Source organism: Eleginops maclovinus, chromosome 24, assembly GCF_036324505.1.
Source record: "Eleginops maclovinus isolate JMC-PN-2008 ecotype Puerto Natales chromosome 24, JC_Emac_rtc_rv5, whole genome shotgun sequence".
Taxonomy (NCBI): Eukaryota; Metazoa; Chordata; class Actinopteri; order Perciformes; family Eleginopidae; genus Eleginops; species Eleginops maclovinus.
This window is the reverse complement of record NC_086372.1, coordinates 5,479,017-5,500,224: the sequence shown is the minus strand read 5'-3', so window position 1 is coordinate 5,500,224 and position 21,208 is coordinate 5,479,017. Positions and strand designations below refer to the sequence as shown.

Here is a 21,208-nt window from a genome sequence, read left to right as displayed (position 1 = left end):
CATAATCGTCATTGTGTGTCTTCTTACATCGTATAATACATTTATAAATCCAGTTTGATTCACGTTTAGCTGATAATTCAGGGTTTTACCAGCTTGTCCTACAGCAGTTCAACTACATTTCCCAGAATTCCTTGCAACGACAGAAGCGCATGCGTGCAGAGAGTGGGGCAGCTAATTAAACCTCTGCATTCAGATGGACCACACGAGGTATGTGACGTTTAATCAGTTCCTTGCACACTAAAAAGCAAACAATCATTTGTCAAATAGTGCTTTCTTGACCTGTAGCACGCATGTTGTTTCGTACAGGGGCTGTCAGTTAATTTCTCTAAAGCTAATGTTATTGACATTTGTGTGGCAAAAAAAGCTACGAGACTGCATTGTTTTGTTAGTTGTACACTGTTAGCGAGCTGGGTAGCTAGCTATAACTTAGCCCCGTGTCATACTTTGTGCTATTAAGTGATTACACGCATTTTAGGTGCGTTGTGATACATAAACAACAACACCAATTAGCACCGTTAGCTCATTAGCAGCTAACTCACTGTGTTTACCATGAGCTGCTCGTGTTACTTGTTTGCGTTGCCCCTAAAAAAAATGACACGTAACGTCAAATCAGGCCAAGAAACCCTCTACACCCACCTCTCAGGAGCACACTTTCATTTAGTTTATTAAAGTACCACTACTCATTTTGAAGAACTATCCTGTAGGCTACTGCTTGCATCACGGGCAATTATATTTATATATATATTTGTCTCCATTATCAGTCATCCAGCATGGAGTAAATCAGTGTAGTTGTAAAGTGTGTACATATGTTTGTAGATATGTATTTTTGATTTTGCGTCATTTTTATGTATAACGTTTTGAACAATACATCTGCTGCATCAAGCACATTTCCCCACTGTTGAATCAATAAAGTTGTTATCTTATCTCTACTGAGCAATTAGTTGGAAAGTCCTGCTGTTTCCAAGTATGAGTGTAACAGAAAAGGGTCAATAATCCGGATTCCAGCTCAGTATTTTTCTACTATTCTATGACTAGGTTTTGGCACAAACTTATGTGATGGGGATGTTCCAGTGTCTCATGTTTTATACACCAAACAAGGGATTAAGTGGGAAAATAAGCCACAGATTTATTGTCATAGGTGGTAATTGTAGCTTTATTAAAGAAAACTCAATTCCTGATGTAATGTCACCTGTCTGCACAGTGTCAAAAATAGTCTGACTTACTGACAACATTGCTATCTTTTCAGGTTAACAATGACCCCACACCAGGCCACTGGATAGAATATGTCACAGTGTGGAATGGAGCAAAGGTCAGCATTTTACCTACCTTGTTATCCTCTGTTACATGGTTAAAGCTATCCCATACCTGTCATGGATACGCAGTTGGATTGAACTCCCCACAACATTTTGTTTCCTCATTTCATTTAGGCTGCTGACCAAACAACCTTTCACATGGTGATTTAACTCGGGAGTTAAAAAAGTTACACCCTGCATCACAGTTTGACACCATGGTCGCTGATGACACAGCAGGAAGTGGGGACAAATCAGAGGCGGAAAAAGAGATGGACTTGAAGGAAAATGGAGACGTGGAGATGGTCGTCCCTGCTTCCAAATGCCCTTCTCCCTCTGAGGGTCCCACAGAGGCAGCCGTAGAGCCAAGGAAGTGGAAGTGGGCTGTAATATTCCTGTGTTTCTTTGGGTTTATGTCATCGATGAAGCCTGGGGAGCCTTTCATTACACCATATCTACTCAGTACTGAGAAAAACTTCACAAGGCAAGAGGTAAGAATGAAATATAGGATACATCTTAGTCATTGTTTTGCAGAGTACATATGCAAGATACTAAGCTGAAAGTAAAGAAGTGAAGTTAACCTGTAAGAGTCTTTCGTAAGGTTGTCTACATGCAGTCAGGCACTCATTACACAGCACATTTAATGAATGTCCTGTCGAGGGTCTGCTGATCCATCTTACTGCGGTCAAAGTTCGCATTCCTCAAAACTGCTTTTTCAAAAGTCTACAATCAGAGAAGTGGATCTGGGATTTTTAGTTTCTTTTTGTCATCCTGACAACCTAGATTTGTTTCCTGTCAAAGTGTTTTTCAGAGAGGATACAATGTTGATAGTGGTAGAATTAGTCTGTGAAACTACATGTGAAAAACACTCTGTTAGGCAACTTTGCAACTAAGCCCTAGTGCTTATTGTCAGGGAATAAGCTGCTCTGACCTAAGTTGTAGTTACATGTGTATACAGCGTTGTTATGGATAAAAGTCAGACAGACTTAAACCAACGTCGCTATGTCACCAATCGTCAGGAAAATGGGTGGATGATATCATATATTGTTGTTGTATAAAAACTACATTTTCCAGACTAATTTTACCAAGCAAGCATGGACTAAACTCCACAAGCATTTTAAGGAGTTTGGTTTGAAATGCATGCTGGGTACTGTAGTGCTTAACTGTTATAATATATTTAATCAGACGTATCCTTTTTTTTGCCCGGCTATGTATAATACAGTACCAGAAACAAATTGGGAACTAAATCTGTAGCCTTCACCTGCCTCACTGATTGATTAATGTCTTTTCCAGGTGACCAATGAGATCACTCCTGTGCTGACATACTCCTACATGGTGGTGCTGGTGCCGGCCTTCCTGCTGACAGACTTCCTGCGCTACAAGCCGGTCCTGGTCACCCAGGGCGTCAGTCAGGTGGTCATCTGGCTCATCCTGCTGCTGGGCAACACCCTCTTACAGATGCAGTTCATGGAGTTTTTCTACGGCATCACCATGGCGTGCCGCGTGGCGTACTCATCCTACATCTTCTCGCTTGTCAGCCCCTCTCTCTACCAGCGAGTGGCGGGATACTCGCGCACCGCCATCCTCCTGGGGGTGTTCACCAGCTCGGTGCTGGGACAGTTATTCATTTCTGTCGGCCACATGAGCTTCTACACCCTCAACGCCATATCTCTGGGCTTCGTCAGCTTTGGTCTGACGCTGTCTATGTGCCTCCCCTGGCCTAAACGCTCCCTGTTCTTCAACCGGACGCAGAATCAGGAACAAAACGAAGTGGCGGCAAAGTCAGAACTTGACGTCATGAACCCGAAAGGGAAACCCGCGTCACGCTGGAGGAATTCTGTGTTGCTGCAGATGCTGCTGGAGCTCAGAAATGTGGTGAGGATTCCCAACCTGAGGCTCTGGTCCCTGTGGTGGATCTTCAACTCCACCGGGTACTACCTTGTCCTGTTCTACGTTCACATCCTGTGGAACAAAGTCTACCCAGCAACGGAGAACAAGCACATTTACAACGGGGGAGTGGAGGCGGCTTCTACCCTGCTCAGTGAGACTTTTATGCACATACAGTTTGTATTTATGGTATAACGATTTGAAAATACACAGACGGAGAACAGATGATATACAATGCAGGAGGAGGCAGGAAACCCATCGGGCTTATTTGAAGCCTCTGCCTAAATTATGTTAAAAATCAAAGAAAAAGAACAACAGCAACATTCAATTGTGGTGGCACACTTTAAGAACAGCTAAGGATATAATATCATAATGTAAAAAACCATGGGTACATCTTTTCATGTCAATATTAAGCACCAAGATATCAGTATGGCATTGAATCCAGGGATTAAAGTCTGAATCCGAGTGTTGCTTAATGTTTTATTAACCTTAATGGCGCTTTAATCAGCTGTAACGAACAAAGGTAGCAGCTTGTTTAAATAACCTGGAAGTCATGCCAGCAGTAAAAGTTGTGAAGTAATAAGAAACACATTGATGGCTCCTACCAGAGTTTTAGTGACGTCTCTCTCCCTGCAGGTGCAATCACCTCCTGCGCCGCCGGCTTTGTGAAGATCCGCTGGAACGTGTGGTCCGAGCTGGTGATCGGCGTCATCACAGCGCTGCAGGCGGCTCTGCTGCTGCTCATGGGAACCACAGACAACATCTGGGTCTGCTACACCGCCTACGTCCTCTTCAGAGGCTTCTACCAGTGCCTGGTGCCCATTGCCACGTGAGTCACAGTTCAGACACGTTGCTAAAACACTTCTTCTGAAAGGGGGGAGTGGTACTGATGCATCCCATGCGTGGTCGTTCTTTACTCCTCATAGTTTCCAGATAGCCTCGTCACTCACCAAGGAGCTGTGTGCCTTAGTGTTTGGCATCAACACGTTTTTCGGGACCATACTGAAGAGCATCATCAACCTCATATTTTCAGACAAGAGAGGCCTGGGGCTGGACGTGCACTCTCAGGTAAAACTGACATTTAATACCTAAACGCTGGCCTTGTGTCACCGGATGTGACTCATTCCACGAGGACATAGAATACAAATACTAGAATTTCAACCATATGGATTATTATTGTGATTAACGGGATAACATCTCTAAATAGATTCTGAAGATATCTGTTGTTCTTACAGTTCCTGGTGTACTTCATTTACTTCACCATCCTCACCGTTGTCTACCTGGTGTGCGCCGCTGTGGTCATCTGCCGTCACTATCGAAACGAGGCCAGGGAAGGGGGCGGAGCCGAAAAACAGGCCGCACCCACAGAGCTCAGCCCGGTGACCACGGAATCAGAGGTAGAACCTTTATCTAACGGGAACAGTGTCAAAGCTTAGCGACAGGAAGGGTTTTATCAGTTTTTACTGGGTCATTTTAAGCCTCTGATGTCCACAGAGGAGGTAAAAGTGTGTCTTAATCAAGTGCCTTGGGGAATCTTTTTGTAACTGAAAAGAGTCACTTTTTAATTTTATACCAATGTGGTACTTTGCTTTCATACAGAGCTCAGATCTTGAACACAGGGCCATTTCTGTTCTTCTTACAGGATGCTGACCTGTACTGTTTCACTGATGTAAAACGCTGCGTCACGATTACTATGTGATCACCTAGTATATTACTCTAAAACAGCCTTGCATTAAACACTCCTATCATAACTGACGTTACAAATAAATGCGCCATTTTGGATCATTTTGGGATATTTCTGAATAAGATACAGTTTTGAATTCTGTTTTTAAAATCACATTTCACATCATCTTCTGATAATCAGTTTATTTGAAGCTGCAGATTTGATGTAGCATGTTATATAGTGTGATTGAATGATTATATTGAATGTTATGGACAATAGGAGAACGTAGCATTAGTTTTGCTACTTATTTGCTCACTTTTGGTCCAAACCTGCAGGAAGCAGAACGTAGGAACACAGTGTTATGTGATGAAACAGGAACCACAGACATTCAATAGTTTTATAAAAAATGCTGATTTGTGTCCCTTATTTTAACACAAGGGAACCTTACACGACAGTGGTGTTTTGAGCTGTACTTGCATACAGAATGTATAATAATTGTTGATTGAAATCATTGCTGAAATATATTGTGACTGTGAATCTGTCCCACTGCTGTAAAGGAAAAACACTGACTTTAATCAAATGTTTATTTTTTAGTCACAAATAAAATAACCTTTGGTGGATAAAGAACACTTATATCCTCTTTATTTATAACAACATGAATCTATTCCCTGATACCGGATTTGCTGCTGAATTGTCAGTTTAAGATATACAATTTAAAAGGAGTTGCTTTGTCAGCTGCAGCCACAGCATGAGGACAGATACGCCTCGGATTGTAGTTTGTTTTTCTGCATTTCTTAGCAGGAGGTACATTTTTCTGTTGTTGCTACAGCTGAACACTGGCGTCTGATGAAATGTCTTCTTTAAAATGTTCAATTCTGCTCATTTTGAGGTTCATATTTTTATTTTGTGCCATTTTTCCATGCTTTTTAAAGTTAAAAGCTCTTTATTTTTCTCATTCTGCCTGTGCTGCAGCTGTCTTAATCAAATATACAATATAATCTGCAGCTGCAAGGTCATTTATAGGTTTATTAATAACTACACATACACATAATGGCATTCGACATTCCTTTATATACAAAAAAAGACAAAACCTTGTGAAACAAACAGGTTAGACATCAAATTAGGCCCAAAGTGACAGTGAAATGCGTCGACTTGCTGCCCTCAAGTGGTTAAATGTTGTACTACTCGGTTATTTAACAAAAGAAAGAAGACTAGTTAAAACACACTAACTGGATTGATTTACGTATAGTTTTATTACACACAGCCCGTTCAAAAACTCAAACGTCTTCTTTGTATCTACAATACATCTACAATAAATACTAAGCTCACAGGGTTTGGATAGCTTTGGTGGAAGTATGGAGGGTCAAGAACCCTACAATGTAAAAATATCACTGCCATCCTTTCTTTAGTATTTTTAAAAACACAGGTTTCAAAAATAAATCTTAAATCCGCAGAAAAAACACTGAGTAACTCACATCTATTGCATCTACACACACAAACCACACATTTCAACCAATTCCTTCAAAATAAAAGCAAAGTGAAATGATAATAACAATAACGAAACCCCAGAAAAAAATTCTGATTGACTTTTTCAAGCTTGATACGTCTGTGTTCACGCCTCTCGTGGTGTTCGCTGCAGTACAGCACAATGCTTTGTTTGTGGGCCACAATGGCGTCTTTTTTCCCCCTCTGATATCAGTGCACTTCCTCCCTTGACACACTCCTCTCTGACACTGTGAGGCTGCTCCAGAAATACGTGGCTTTATCACCCGTCGGTGTCAGGTATGATGTCTTATCTCAGGAAAGGATCTTTTGCGGAGGCTTCCTGGCATTGTCTAAGGCTTGAGGTGCCTCATAGGAACATTTTAAAGCTCTTCCCATTTTTTCTGCACTGCAACGGTAGTTTTCTTCAGTAACTTAAACACTAAGTGTTTTCAAAGTAACATTTCTGCATTTTAAATGACTGTTAAGTTTGGCGCTTATCCTGTTTCCCCTAAAGTCAGCATTGTGGTTGTCTAGCCGAAAGTTCCCTTTTTATACCTTATTAAAACATTCTTTTATGACACATCTTTTAGAACTAGGTTGTTTTTAACTATATACTTAATCCTAAGGAAACATTAGTGTTAACTGGTCCTTCAGGCCCTCCACCCTACACTATATCCACCAAACTGCATTGGAGAAACACTGATTTCGAACATAAAACTGCTTAATCAGAATTCTAAACCTCCAAAATTGTTATTACTGGTCTTAAAAAAGTATTGTTCAACAGTCTCTAACATGCCTTTGTATCCAGTTTTGTGTCTAAATTATATATTTAAAATAACCCCCAAGATATTTCCCTTCCTTTTGATGCTTGGCTATGATTTGAAGCATGGTAGCTGCCATTTTCATTAAGGGTTTTTCAATAAAATGTGTACTGTAAATAGGACAAACCCATCCAATTCGCCCTTCTACATTTCCTCTTCACTCTGCTTCGTCGTTGTTTGCACACCTATGTCATTGGTGTTTCCTCTGTCAAAGAAAAGGGAAGTCACATATAGTGATTTTAATTATAGAAAGTACATTTAAAGACAAGCAGGTGAGTTTATTTTAGTGTCCTACCGTCTGTCGCTCCCCTCTTTTGAGCAGGAGTGCCATTAGAATCAGCAGCATCTGTTTATGTAGTAATGATATGGAGGATTTATTATAGTGCAAAGTTAGAGATAAATAATTACGGGAAACTGTGGGTGAAACTTACATGTTCCCTCGTGCTTCCTCCAGAAGTCTGTAGTGGTGGACAGAAAACAGAAGAAGTTATTACATGTTTGAATGTCCATGGTTTGATATTACTTTGTGATATCCATAAGTTAGTTTACTGACTTGCTTCCCATGGCATGGACTCTGCAGAGTGAGAAAAGCAGCAAATAAGAGGTCAGGATTGATCACGTTTTCCCTCATGTTAAATGCTGCTGTATCCTACATTTCCCAGAATGCCTTTCAGATAACCCCCTACAAAACGGTCATACATTTATGGACTTCAAATTCCTCTTTGTTAAACTGTGTAAAAAGTATTTTAAGTCTACATTTTAAATGCTTTAAAAGATTTCTTACCTTTTTCATAGAACCACATCCCTAGAGGAAATCAGACAGAAGGATTAAATGTACTTCTGAAATTATTATCTGAATAACTTGAAATACAGACACCAAAATCTACTGGTCAAGAAGCCATTTTCAAGTGCGAATATTCCAGAATATATTTTATTTCAGCCAAAAACCCCTATTTAAATATCTCTTATGGCATATTTTTATATTTAGAAAGGATTATATATAACATTAACATGATCCTTTAAGGGTTGGAAAGGCCACGATGGAGCGAGCATGACCATGTTCATATATTTATGTTTCTAGGATCAAAAAAGGTATTTAGGAACTTGTATGGAATAAAAACACGACACTGTAGTAATGTATCGCAGAGTGTAAGCACTTGATAGGTCAATGTAACTAATTGGGTCGTTATAAATGGATGTAATTGAATTCATTATCGTAAATCCCTGATACAGAGTTCTGATTCTCACCTGCTTTTACTCTATGAATGATGATGGTCAGGAACACAGCTACCAGCAGAACGAAGAAGACTGTGAGTCCGACGTAGGGGTTCACTTTTCTTGCAGCTGATGTGAAAGACTTCAGTGAATGTTTTGGGTGGGAACCGGATGAATCAGTAATGAAATCTTGGTGTAGTTACTCACGAATGAAAGGGTTGGGAAACAGTTCGCTGCTCCCGATACTGACCGGGTTCTCCAGCGTACAGCTTAACTCGCTCGCAATATCGTCCTAGAAATAGAGACAAAAAGTGAGTATTACCTGACATGTATGCCGATATGCTCTGTCACTGTAACATCTTTAGTTGGATGATATGTATTTCCTGGGGTAATCGCAATATTTTTGTCATTTAAAGGCCGTTTCATGCAACTGATGTAAAGGGTAGAAATGTTCTGGGTAACATCATCACACTTTGCCGTTATAAAATACCTTTGTAATGTGTAGCTTCTCAGGTGAATCCATCTTGTTATCACCTGACCACCAGCTGATTGTGACCGGCTTAGCGTCTTTGTGGATGTCTCCTTTGCACGTCAATGTACAGAGGGTCATCTCTTCATCACATGATTTACTGACAGTGGGTTTAGGAACGGGAGCTGGAGAAAACATTTAGAAATAGGCCTTTTAGAGTCACGATGTAGCATTTCAGTTTCTACCTAGCATCACCAGATTACCCTATTTGAAACACCCTGCTAACCTGATTTATAGTGAGAGTAATTTAAGCACTTACACATGACTGTGAGATCATAAGTCTTGGCGTGCACTCCATTAATTTCTGCTGTGTATAATCCAGTGTCAATCACAATCAGTCCTTTGAGCGTCATCTCTCCACTTGAAGTGTTCAGGTAACTACGCCCTTTGAAAACACATGGATAGGGTCGGATCATCAATTAAACTCATGGACATATTTGACCCCACAGAGCTCGACCCCGCTCAGTATACCTTTGAAATGACGGTTATATTCAGTAACGTGTCCATCCCATTCGATAGCGATGTTAGGCCCGTCTTTCCACGATATCTCGTTGATGGGGACGCTCACGAAGGCGATGCCTGGTTTGAAGACAACATCATCGCCCTCCTTCTTATAGAGTTTCTCTGCAGGGACAAAAAGACGCTGCAGATTTTCTAAACATACTTTACACTGTAAAATGTCAGAAAATATTCAAGAATGACTCGTGAAAATATCAAAATAAACACTAAAAGAATATATAATTTAGGATGAAGCACAGGGCAAAACCAAAACAAATGCTGTTGGAACAAAACAATAATAATGTACTTATTCTTGACTGATAAGGAAAAAACGACCTGCTTTTTTTTACATCTTAATCTTCAGAACTATTCATCGATTTGAGATATTTCGATTATGGTCCTCTGCTCCTTTATACGTTTATTCTACTCTATTCCACTCCTAAATATGTCTATATTTCTTCTTCCTGAACAATTTATTCTCGTCCAAACTAGAGCATCAAATAGCAATACAGGACTAGGTGATTAGTGGAGAAAGTAGTTGTCACGATACCAACATTTTTGGTTCGATACCAAGTCAAGAATTGCGATTTCGGTACTTTTCTTTAAAAAAGGGGGAAACAAACAAACTACTTATAGTAGATGAACTACATTATTCAAAAGTGTACATTAACTTTGGAAAATCACACAGGATAAATGAATGGAGTGCTCTCTTTTCCCCTCTCCCTCTCCTGACAGCCAGTCTTATCCGTCTCATGCATCTCAATGATCCAGTGATGAGGGACCCGACAGTGAAGAATACACATATGTATAACTAGTTTAGCTGGTTCCAGAAGAAGATGAGGCAGTTAAGTGTGTTTTGCTCCGCGAACCCGTCCCGTCACAACGAGCTGCAGCGGTCATCACGTAGAGCTGCGTGTTCTCCGTCAGCAGAGATGTAACCAAAATATTTCCAATGTTCGTTTCTTGCGTCTTTTCTGTCAACAAGCCGAGGCGCATTGGCAATAGCACTCAGCACTTGCAGCCATGCTCTCATTTTGTCAATAGATATGACAGCTAGAGCGTGCACGAGAGAGGGGAGGCACCGAGGGGAGGCACTGAGTGGAAGCAGAGCATTGAACACACACGGGACATTTTCAAAACAAGTACCTGTACTGATGAAATGGGGGTCGTTTTTAACGGCAGGGTGTCGCGATACCTTTCTAGTATCGGTCCACCGTGCAACAAGAAAGAAACAATTCTATTAAGCAGCAATGTCGCTCTCGGCCTCTCAAACACTACTTTAATCATATTATTATTCTTTATTAGTATTGTATTGTTTCCGTTTACCTTACATTGTATTAAATAAACATGTCATAATCATAGATAAACACACACACACATGCTTTACTCCAAATTATTAATATAGCCTACATTGTTTTTTTTTTCATTAATAGGACTATTTATATTGGACCAGTTTCAGTAATTAGAATATTGCTGTTTGTAAGGCTTGATTGAGATATATTTTCGTAATTTTCTGACATATGTAGATGAGACCTACACGTTTGTTGTGGTTAATTAACCTGTTTTTATCTATATATAAACGACAACTAGCTCTCTACTCGAAATATAATAAATACACTGTGTTCTGCTTAATAAATGAACCCCTGTCTTGTTCCTCACTGTTCTATGGTTCAATAACTTTCCTGCTTTACACTTCTTTATTATTTTCCATTCAGTTCCCCCCCACGTTGATGCACTCTGCTGTTTACTTGCTTTGCTGTGACTGTAACGATCGCTCCATGCTGGTTCTCACAGGGCGCGGTCCTTGCTAAGGAACACCTCCATATGTTTCCCCCGAATATAACGCACATTTTAACGCATAAAACATGTAAGCTACGAAGTGATCCATCCGTAATAACCTTACCGGGGTCTGCGGAGACGACAGCCAGGAACAAGCACAGCAAACCGGCCACAATCATGGAGAACACAGGCGGCCACATTTCCGTCGGTTAAACTGTCAAAAACGCAACGGAATCTAAACTGCTTCTGTTGTGAGCCGACATAAACATGTCAAACCAAGTTATGTTAAGGATGAACCCATTACAAGCAGATATTGCTAGATGAAATGGGAAATGAAAGTTTGTGATTATAGTCGTGGGAGAGGCTAAAGCGAAAGTTGGGATTCAACAGTCTCCGCCTCCATCGGGACCAAATGTGGATATTTAATACTCTTACATTTAATTAATTTTGTTTCAGAGTCACCATGTATGCGGTACAGGTCATTACGACAAAAATATCTAGTTATTTACTGCTGTAAAAATACAAAATAAAGTAAAAATAAAAACAAAAAACAAATACAGAATCAGAAACAGTGCTATACCGCCGCCCAGTGGACAGATGTTGTCACTGCAGCCAGAATACACTACAGGCTATTTCTATAAAGTGGTACATTTTGGGAGTTTGCAAAATGTATTCAAAGTTGTTGTTTTTCTAATACTCTGAGCAAGAATTCTCCACTTCAGAATAAATTATTTTTAAAAATGTTGTTTGTTCATATCACAGCCATACCTTATACCTTAAATGCATTTTCCGCTGAGAACAACAAAGCAAAGTAATAGCAGAATTTACTTGAGTTACATTTGTAGTTCCAGGTTTTCTGTAGCTGCACGATGAGCATTCACACAAATTATATCACAATTTACTTTACATTAATTTCGTAAGAAACAAAGCTCCGAATGCATGTTACAACACAGTGACTGGTTTCATTCATCCATGTCGTGCAGGGTTATCGGCTCCAGCTGCAGCCACAATCCTCCCTCTGCACGTAGCACAAGTTGGGGGAGACGGCGAACTCCCCCTGAACTGCTTCCCACTTCAGGGTTGGATCCCGGGGTCAGACTAAACCTGAGCAGGGTCAACGCCACGACGACTCGCAGCTCTGCCATGGCGAATTTCTGACCAATGCAGTTCCTGTGAACACATACAGCACAGACTCTTAAACAGCTATCATCGTGTGAGATCTGATTTACCTTACTCCAATCAGGACGCAGTACCTGGGGCCCGAGGAGAAGGGGATGAAAGCGTGAGAAGACCGGCCATCTTTGTTTGCAGGGTCGAAACGCAGAGGATCAAACTCCTAAAAGAGAGAACATAACACAGGTCAGACAGGACACAGTTAAACCAAAGTGAAAAGGATAGGGTTATTTCTTACGTGTGGGTTTGTCCAGATGGCAGGGTTGTGGTGCGTCCCATAAATACTGACCAAAGAGATGACTCCTTGGAAATAACAACAGAAAAAAAGCAAATACTTTAAGAAAATGTGGTCATGTCTGCCTCTTTGCCTCTTATGTTATGTCACTGTAGTCATATGCTGTCTCTTTATGGTTGTTTTGCATCTCTTGGTAGTCATTTTATGTCTCTCTTTGTTCATTTAGAGTCGCTTCGTTATTGGTACATGTCTGTTTGACATGTCTGGCTGTTTCTCTCACCTTTAGGTACGGTGCGGTCGCCGGGCAGGTCCATGTCCTGGGTGTACTTCCTGGTTACAGCCTGCACAGGAGAGTGCAGCCGCAGAGACTCTCTGATGCACATGGTGGTGAAGGGGAGGTTGACCAGATCCTCCCTTTACATATAGATATCAACTTATAAATACCATGCATTCCAATCACACTTTCAGCAGCATTTCCATCTATTAAGCATTTGTGTGTTTTTTCTGACCACTGTATTTCATGTGTTTCTCGTCCTTCCATCAGATCTGTCACTTCCTGCCTGCATTTGTCCTGATATTGTGTGTGGCGCGCTAAATTATACAGCACCCAGCAAATCGCGCTGGCTGTTGTGTCGTGCCCTGTGGACGCAGTAGGACACTTTTCAATCGACATTTTAGAGTCTCAAAGTAATCGATTGTATGATAAGAACATTGTAAGTACTTGTGTCACTTGGTTCTCACCTGCAAACATGAAGGTGTTTGCCTCCGCCTGAATCTCCTCGTCTGTTAGGCCTCGTCCGTCCTCATCCTGTGGATAGACAGAATACTTTTTTGACAAATGTATAACCCCTGTAGAAGAAGGACAATAAAATAAATAGTTACAAAAATCAGAGTCCAATAACTAAGAATTATACAGAATATTTGATCTGATTCTTGTTTCTTCTTCTCTCCTACCTTAGACAGCAGGATGATGTCCACAAAATCCATCTTCTTCTTCAGTGGTGCTGCGGGGAAACCAGCTCCTGTCTTCTTCCGCTGGCTGATCAGGGCTCGACGCTTCTGAACCACCTCCATGGTAAACCTAAAAACACGTTAAAAAATCAAAAGATGAGACTGGTTTGAACACATGAAGGTCCCCCTCGTGCAGGTGCTGTACCTGTGCACGATGCTTAAGGCCTTCTTGAAGTGTTTCCCCTGCTGAGTCTTCCAGTAAATAAAATCCCAGTGGTGCAAAATCTTTGTGCGGCGATCTATGATCAGGTCACTCAGCTGCACTATGGCTGACACGTACTCGCTGGAAGACCTGAAGAGAGAAACGTATAACATTGGAAGGGAGAAGAACAATGGAAGAAGAGAATAAAAGTGTGTCCTCACCTCTGACAGTTGCTGTTGTAACTAAAGGCACACTTCAGTAAACTGTCGAGTGTCATCAGAGTGACGTGGTCAAACATTTCTACATGATTCGTGCCTTCTGCCAACAGTTTGTGCCACTTATCCTGAAAGCCATGAAAAGTACAGCAGAGATATCATGATCAGATTTGTATTTGGTTTCTTTGGTATTCATTTATTAGGATTTATTTATTATTGTATCATTTTTATACATTTGTAAAAAAGCAGTATGTAAAAAGACATTCCACACAAATGTGTTTGAAATTTAACAAAATAAATTATACATTTATTTGGAATGAAATGTATTTCATTATATGTAAACAAAGATAATAAAAATACCAGGCAATAAATAAAAATAAATGTATTTAAAATGCAATAAATTAATGTATTCATTTATTTGACATTACATCTATTTTTAAACATGTAAAATAATTGAAAAAATCACAAGGAAACCTGGCAAACTCAATAAACAACATAATCAGGTATTTAATGTTTGAGAAAGAGTGGCCCCCTAGTGTTTACCACACTGTAGCAGACAGATACTAACGTGTGTATGCAGCAGTGACAGCATGTGTGTGTGCATGCATTGCTGTGTGTCTTACGAGCATGGTGTTGGTGGAGTCGTTAAACTTGACGACGTAGTTCTTCAGGATATCAAAATGAAAAGCGGGACTCAGCAGCCGCCTCCTGCGAGACCACTCGCGTCCGTTTAAAAGCAACAGGCTGTGTCCTGGGGGGTGAAGGGGGGAGATGTTAGGAGGTGAGGATGACAGCATCAATACATACATATGGATCACAGTCGTCTCACTTTAGTTACAACAGCAAAGAGAATACTAAAATAGAAGGCACGAGTTAAATTAAATGAACATTTAGAGGCACAACATCATAATCAATCTTGTTTTTGAAATCCAAATCATGTTTGTTTTGGAAGGAAGGAGACAGTTGAGGGAAATCCTGAAAAACCTGAAGTACTTTACCGTATGCTCCACATCTATAAAAACAGGAAGTGTTATAAGCTCTATTGAAGTGGGTCAACCTGTTTTGCCTTCTTCTTATTCTGAATCAGAGAGCCATTTGACTCACCAAGCCACGGACGCAGATGTCCATAGATGAGCTCGTCTTTCACTGTGATGCTGGCTGGATGTCGTGGAAAGAGAAGAGAAGATTAAAGAGGTCGTATTCTGCTCGTTGTCAGGTTCATATTTGTATTTAGTGACTCTACTGAGACATGTCTCCATGTTTTAATGTTCAAAAAGCTCTTTATTTTTCTCATCCTGCCTGTTCTGCAACTCTTTTCACTCCCTGTCTGAAACCAGAGCCCCATCTGCTCTGATTGGTTAGCTGTTTCCAGTAATTATACAGTACCAGGTGCCATGAGCAGAGGTTTGATGTAGTCCGGGTGGAAGAGTCTGACCAGGTGATAGAAAGGGCCGATGAACCAGCTGCAGGAGTGTGTGTACATCTGCACCAAGTCATCCACCTGCAGGAGGCCTTCCTCTGTGCTCTGCATCTGAAGCACACACAATATTACTTTAAACAAACATTAAAATGCACCATAAGTAACGCTTGTAAAATGTGTAATGGTCTGTTGACACTGACCTGAATTCTCACACCACAAAGATTTGCAATAAAATATGTTGCAACATCCTGTATCTACATTTCCTTATCTTGTTTAACATTTGCCAAGAATTCAAATTGTAACACAACCTTTAACATGCCACCGTTGAGGCACAAAACACAAATATGCAGAATATGTCCTATTAGTAAATGATCCGAACACTTCCCTCACCAATGGTTCTACCAGTGTCTGTGTCCTACCTTGCCCATATGGCCCAACAACCAGGAGGGTGCATGTGGCTTGCTGAAGCAGGAAAGTCTGTGTGTGAACCAGGCGTGACGCACCAACAGCTTCACCGTCCACACTGCAACCACAGCTCCCAGTCCGGCACCGACCAGAACCAGCAGCTGACAGAGGCCCGTCCAGCTGAGGAGCTGAGAGAGGCCAACCCAGAGGAGAGACATCCTGAGAAAGTGAACAGTTTCCAGAGGTGGTTTTACACCGGCTCTGCTCTGACAGTGACTGTGCTCACTAGGAGTAAATTACCAATGTTGAAATATGCAAAAACCGTTGCACCCAGGTAACGAAACAGGAAGTGCTGTAACCATTAAGTTGACACCACTTCTTTTGTCTGTTACAATTGAATTTATGCTGTTGAATTTGGCTGCACAGGTTTCAACACATTGTACCCGATAGGCTAAGGGGCGGGATATCTCTTAAGTGGTTGACCAACCACACCAGAGCTGGTCAGCTAACCAATCAGAGCAGACTCGGCTCTAGTTTCAGACAGAGGGTGAAAAGAGGTGCTGCAGCACAGGCAGTATGAGAAAAATAAAGAGCTTTTTGAACATTAAAGCATGGAGACATTAGAGGCACTAAATACTTATATGAACCTGAAAATAAACACGATATGTCCTCTTTAAAAACTCGTCACTATAAAGTGTTATTAATTAGTTGGAGGTAGAGCCCAAATTGTTTTTTTTAACCTAGACGATAAAATAAGCAAGATAAACCAATCAAACAATTCCTATTAATCAACCTGCTATTTAATCATAATTAAAAAGTGCATAAGTTCATTCAAAAATACAGACATGCTCTTATTAAGAAAGAGAACCAAATCATAATCTCGTCTATACATTGAGATACGTATAAAACACAGATATTTGTATTACTTTTCAAATAACTTATGTTGGTGACTGTTAACTAATCTTTATTTCGGTTTTACGAGGAGCTCCTGAACGCCACACTGATTGGAACAGGTGCCCGCCGCGCACGCACCTCGCGGGAGCGCACGGAGACAACGAACAAACATTTGAATGATTTCTGCGGTTTCTGGTAACGTTAAATACTGATATAACATGACTTTGTGTGGTGGAAGACGGTTATTTCATGTAAATATGTTTGGATATCGACTTTAAAGTTCAAAAGCTTAGGCTAAAGGCTTAGAAGCCGTGGTAGTTTCATTCACTAGCCATTCTGAAAATTCAAACACCAAAGATACTAGCCTACATCAGAAAATCGCTGAATCCAATTTCTGTTGCAAGTGTTGCAACAACAGAAAACATTTTTGGGGAAATAAATCCATCTTTAACTTTATTTTAGTCCCTTTGAGCTGCTCTGAATAATTTCTGCATTTCAAAGTAATATTTAGTTAATCATTTATCTGCTTTTCACCAATATGAAGATACTTATATATTTTAATTGGGCCTAAATGAGAAGTATTCATTGTTTTTGGGATATTCATTGCTTTTGGGGATATGGAAATGTTGGTTGAGTGAAGAAGAGACAACCTAAAACTAATGTGTTCAAGCTGTAAAAAACACTACCACATTTTGCAATGCTTCATCAGTTGCTCTTGTAAATCTAACCAACCTTTAATGAAATGACTTAAATCCTTATGTGCTGTTCACAGTATTTTTTAAAGTAATGTTTATCCTCCTCTGTGTTCAGCTTGAGATGACTGAAACTGCAGAAGACAGATCTCTCCATGCTCCCTGCTCCTCTCTGTGGTCTCTCAGCTCCAAACAAACATGTCTACCATCTGAATCCCCTCTGCGGCCTTCCTGGATGAACGACCAGTACGTGGAGATGCAGTCGAGTCCGGCGTCTCCTTACAAGGGACTCTTCTGCACCTCCAGCTGTCTGGCCCCTCTGTCCGTCGCCCTCCTCACCTCTGCAGGGCAGCAGAGCGACGTGGTGAAACGAGGATACCTGGGAAAGCTGGAGAGGAAACACAGGAGCTATTTTGTCCTGAGAGAGGGAAGCCACATCGGGCCGAGCCGACTCGAGTGGTACAAGAGCCAGGAGAAGTTCACAGCGGTGGAGAAGTCTGCTGGAAGTCTGTTCGGCTCTAGCAAACAAGGGTAAGTAACTTAAACAATATATTGTAGGTCTCAGATGTATAGAAAACAAGACTTTTTGGGTCAAAATACCCCAAAAGATCATGCATTATAGCATCCCCTCTGTTTCAGCCCTGTTTCAAAAGTGCTGATTCTGTGTCTGTAGCTTGAAATGCTAATGAGCAGCTGCTGGCCACGCCCCTCTGTGAAGTGACTGATTTAAACAAACCAAATGGTGCTCTAGGTGGGGATCCAGGTGATAAGGTGGGTGGGGGTAACCTTGTTCTGTTATCAGACTAATGGAAACACAACCCAAAAAAACACTGTGACATCACAAAGTGGCCAAAATCTGATTTAGCTCCTTACTTTACTTTTGTACATTTAGTTAAGTACAAGACCCGAGTACTTCTTCCACTGCTGCTTCTAAATAACGTCCTACCAATTCCTTTTCCCCAGGGTGATCTACCTGAGGTGCTGTGTCGATGTGAGCCGCTGTGGCAGCTCCAGGAAAGGCCTCACGGTGGCGCTGTATGCCAAAAACCAAACCATGGTGCTGATGGTGGAGGAGGAGGAGGAGCAGGAGGAGTGGTACCTGGCCATTAAGAAACTGATGGAAGAGGAGCGTAAGGATGAGGAGCAGAGGGATGAAGATGATGACGGGTACTGCACTCTGCCCCCTGCTGCTTTCTTCAAAGAGGTCAGATCTTTAATGTTTTAAATAACTCTTATTGGCCTAAGGTGTATTATCTTCCCAAGATCTGGTGTTTGCATCAAAAGCCTGATTCTCTGCAATGTCTATATATATATATAAAATAATTACAGCAGGAGGTTATGTTATTTATTATATTAAATAACAGTCTTCAATAAAAGCTCCTTTTGAGTAGCTCTTCATCAGATTTAAACCTCCCCCTGGATCTTCCTTCACCGTCATCGAAGGTTTGGCCCGTCGCGGTGAAGCCCCGAGGTCTGGGTTGTACCAAGTCCCTGGCGGGGGATAGTCGTCTCTGCCTCACAGCTTCGTCGCTCATCCTGGTCAGAGCGGCTGCAGGCGGTGACTTGCCGTCGGTCACGATCCCCCTGCTGAGCGTTCGCCGCTTTGGCCACCTGGACGTTTCGTTCTTCCTGGAGCTGGGCAGGTCGGCGCCAAACGGTCCTGGAGAGATCTGGATGGAAGCAAGAGAGCAACGTACTTAAAGATTAAAACATCAACGAAATAGAGTACAGTTAAAATAAAGTAGTGCCAGAAGAAATGAAATAGTATAGAAGGCAATCATAAATAGGACCTCTAAATGTGTGCTCTGTGCAGGGAGCCCAGCAGTAGCCCGGCACATCCACGAGGCGGTCCGAGAGAGAGTCACAGCGCTGCGGGCCCTGCCTGACTTCAGCCGCTCTCCCACCTCCAACCATCAGCTTCAAACCCTTCTGGCCTCCAAACGCTGCAGACCCAAACTCCGAGACAAGCAGGCAGGTGTGGGACCACTCGCTTCTCGTGCCAGAAACCCTGAAAGTCCGACCAAATGTGACCTGGAGCCCCTCAACCCCCACGAAACAGACCCTCATCAGAGCTCCGAGTCGAGGACTTGCGGCTACATGGAGATGAAGATGGACCAACATCTCCCGGTGAGCCAAGGGAGGGAGAATGTGAGCAAAACGCCCTCTATGCTTACAGGGGAGGAGGACTCGGGTCAGCAGGGGCTCGGGTACATGGTGATGTCTCCTCAGTTGAGCCACAGTTTGTCTGCGCTGCCTCAGGACGACTACGTGGCAATGGCGAGCCCACAGAAACACACCAGGCCATCTTCCTCTCCTCTCCAGACATCCTTCAACAGGTTGGTTTGAGTCTGTGATATATTGTAGAGTTTATTGAATGACAGCACTAGTAAATGTAGCTATCACCTTTAAGGTGTTTGTACTTTAGGAAGGTCCTATTCTGCTTTTTGGGGTTCCTGTAAGGTTGTATAGGTTTTTGTACAAAATCCTGAAGTCCCTGAATACAAAAATGAACCTGAAAATGAACACATGTCCTCTTTAACTTAAATAAATGATCTTTTTGTAGCTCCACCTCTGAGAGCTCCTCCCCGCTGCACCATCAGACTGAGAGGAGAGACATCTGGCTGCTGGCAACCTCCATGCAACAGTCGGAAACACAAACTGTCCAATCACAGATGAGCATCAGCCAGGCGCAGGATGACGAACGAGGGGAACGGTCGCAGCAGATCCGCCTCCCGGCACACACCAGCACCACTCCCCCTCCGGCGAGTAGTGATGATGGCTCTGGTGGGATGACTCCATATGACTCGGGCGTAACGAGGCTAGTCCGGGCCAGTCCGAACTCTGGCAGACTCAAAGCTGCTACGGAACGATCCGTCCGAAGATACCGCCTGTCTTTGTGTCTGCCTTCCTGCCTGCAAGCTGAGGACAGAAACTGAGAACTATACAGTGTTTACATACAGACAGATATGGATGTGTTAAATATATATATATGTGTACATTTGGAAGTGCAAGTCATAAATACAGAAAGGTCTGTTCACGAATCAGGGCTTTAAACTCCTCAACAGAATGTGTTTGAGAAAAATAAAGTTGTCTCGGTGCCAGTTATAGTCTGTTGTTTGTCTGTAAATGCACTTACTGTAGTTTTGTCTCGAGTTCCTCGTTGTTTTTGTCAATTATTTGTCTCTTTTGGTGTGGATTAAGTCATGTCTTTTTGGTTTCTACACAGGTTTATTTAAAATGTTTAAAAAAATAAAGTCGTGAGAATGCATATTTGTATATGTTGACAGATTTAATTCAGACGGCTCAGGATAAGACAGGTTTGTCCCACCTATCAGAATTGTCATTATACATGACCTTGTACTTCCTCATATTTTGGACGTTCTATACTGTTGGATTTTTTGTAGCTTTATTGTTATTGTGACATAAATAACTGTAGAAAAGAAAAAACAAGCGAGAACATGCACGTTCAAACATCTTGCAGCCATATTGTTTCTGCAAAATCCATGAGTCCCTTTTAACACGACTGCATAGTCAGCCTTTCTAAACACTGACAAACATGGTATGTTTTAACCAGGGGTGGAAGAAGTACGTAGATTCTAGTATAAGTACAAATACCATGGTCTTAAAATACTCCTTTACAAGTAAAAGTCCTGAATTCAAAATAGTGCTGAAGTAGAAGTACAGAAGCTTCTCCAAAAACAGTCATTTGAAAGAAAAGTGAGTTTGTAAATAAATCCAGTTGTATCCAGTCCAACATTTTTAATAATACAGATGGTGTCCAAACATATTTCCTGGTTGTCTGTCAGAGAGAAAGCTCAATTATGGCTTCCAGCTTTGAGGAACATTTCATAAAGC

The 21,208-nt window shown here is 41.6% G+C and overlaps 4 protein-coding genes across 11 annotated transcripts; 2 read left to right on the top strand and 2 right to left on the bottom strand.

The window, feature by feature from the left end:
• Positions 1 to 136: 136 nt before the first annotated feature.
• On the top strand, positions 137 to 12,399 carry slc19a1 (solute carrier family 19 member 1). 2 transcript variants are annotated; one of them, XM_063877540.1, is made up of 8 exons: positions 137 to 207; positions 1,247 to 1,309; positions 1,428 to 1,780; positions 2,583 to 3,330; positions 3,813 to 4,005; positions 4,103 to 4,244; positions 4,412 to 4,573; positions 12,150 to 12,399. In XM_063877540.1, the coding sequence occupies exons 3-8, from the start codon at positions 1,508 to 1,510 to the stop codon at positions 12,192 to 12,194; spliced, it is 1,563 nt and encodes a 520-aa protein (XP_063733610.1). In that variant the 5' UTR covers positions 137 to 207; positions 1,247 to 1,309; positions 1,428 to 1,507; the 3' UTR covers positions 12,195 to 12,399. The 2 variants fall into 2 exon arrangements, with proteins under 2 accessions (XP_063733610.1, XP_063733611.1); XM_063877541.1 differs by lacking the exon at positions 12,150 to 12,399 and having other exon boundaries at positions 4,412 to 5,468.
• LOC134860755 (uncharacterized) lies at positions 5,891 to 11,545 on the bottom strand. The gene is made up of 11 exons (XM_063877549.1): positions 11,291 to 11,545; positions 9,361 to 9,513; positions 9,149 to 9,274; positions 8,851 to 9,014; positions 8,568 to 8,652; positions 8,394 to 8,489; positions 7,930 to 7,950; positions 7,699 to 7,719; positions 7,577 to 7,603; positions 7,441 to 7,491; positions 5,891 to 7,350 (listed from the first exon to the last, which is right to left on the bottom strand). The coding sequence occupies exons 1-11, from the start codon at positions 11,364 to 11,366 to the stop codon at positions 7,331 to 7,333; spliced, it is 840 nt and encodes a 279-aa protein (XP_063733619.1). The 5' UTR covers positions 11,367 to 11,545; the 3' UTR covers positions 5,891 to 7,330.
• Positions 11,582 to 16,112, bottom strand: LOC134860748 (cytochrome P450 4F3). The gene is made up of 13 exons (XM_063877539.1): positions 15,782 to 16,112; positions 15,329 to 15,473; positions 15,047 to 15,100; positions 14,566 to 14,693; positions 13,949 to 14,070; positions 13,731 to 13,877; positions 13,529 to 13,655; positions 13,316 to 13,382; positions 13,084 to 13,213; positions 12,855 to 12,988; positions 12,578 to 12,642; positions 12,420 to 12,502; positions 11,582 to 12,336 (listed from the first exon to the last, which is right to left on the bottom strand). Exons 1-13 carry the CDS (start codon positions 15,983 to 15,985, stop codon positions 12,129 to 12,131), a joined length of 1,614 nt encoding a protein of 537 aa, XP_063733609.1. The 5' UTR covers positions 15,986 to 16,112; the 3' UTR covers positions 11,582 to 12,128.
• Positions 12,955 to 20,728, top strand: LOC134860745 (insulin receptor substrate 2-B-like). Of its 7 annotated transcripts, none has more exons than XM_063877535.1 (9): positions 12,955 to 13,649; positions 15,030 to 15,136; positions 15,280 to 16,481; positions 16,753 to 16,856; positions 17,472 to 17,884; positions 18,317 to 18,557; positions 18,797 to 19,046; positions 19,167 to 19,689; positions 19,917 to 20,728. In XM_063877535.1, exons 5-9 carry the CDS (start codon positions 17,478 to 17,480, stop codon positions 20,287 to 20,289), a joined length of 1,794 nt encoding a protein of 597 aa, XP_063733605.1. In that variant the 5' UTR covers positions 12,955 to 13,649; positions 15,030 to 15,136; positions 15,280 to 16,481; positions 16,753 to 16,856; positions 17,472 to 17,477; the 3' UTR covers positions 20,290 to 20,728. The 7 variants fall into 7 exon arrangements, with proteins under 7 accessions (XP_063733605.1, XP_063733604.1, XP_063733606.1 ...); XM_063877534.1 differs by having other exon boundaries at positions 15,030 to 15,158; XM_063877536.1 differs by lacking the exon at positions 15,280 to 16,481 and having other exon boundaries at positions 15,030 to 15,158.
• The last annotated feature ends 480 nt before the right edge of the window (positions 20,729 to 21,208 follow it).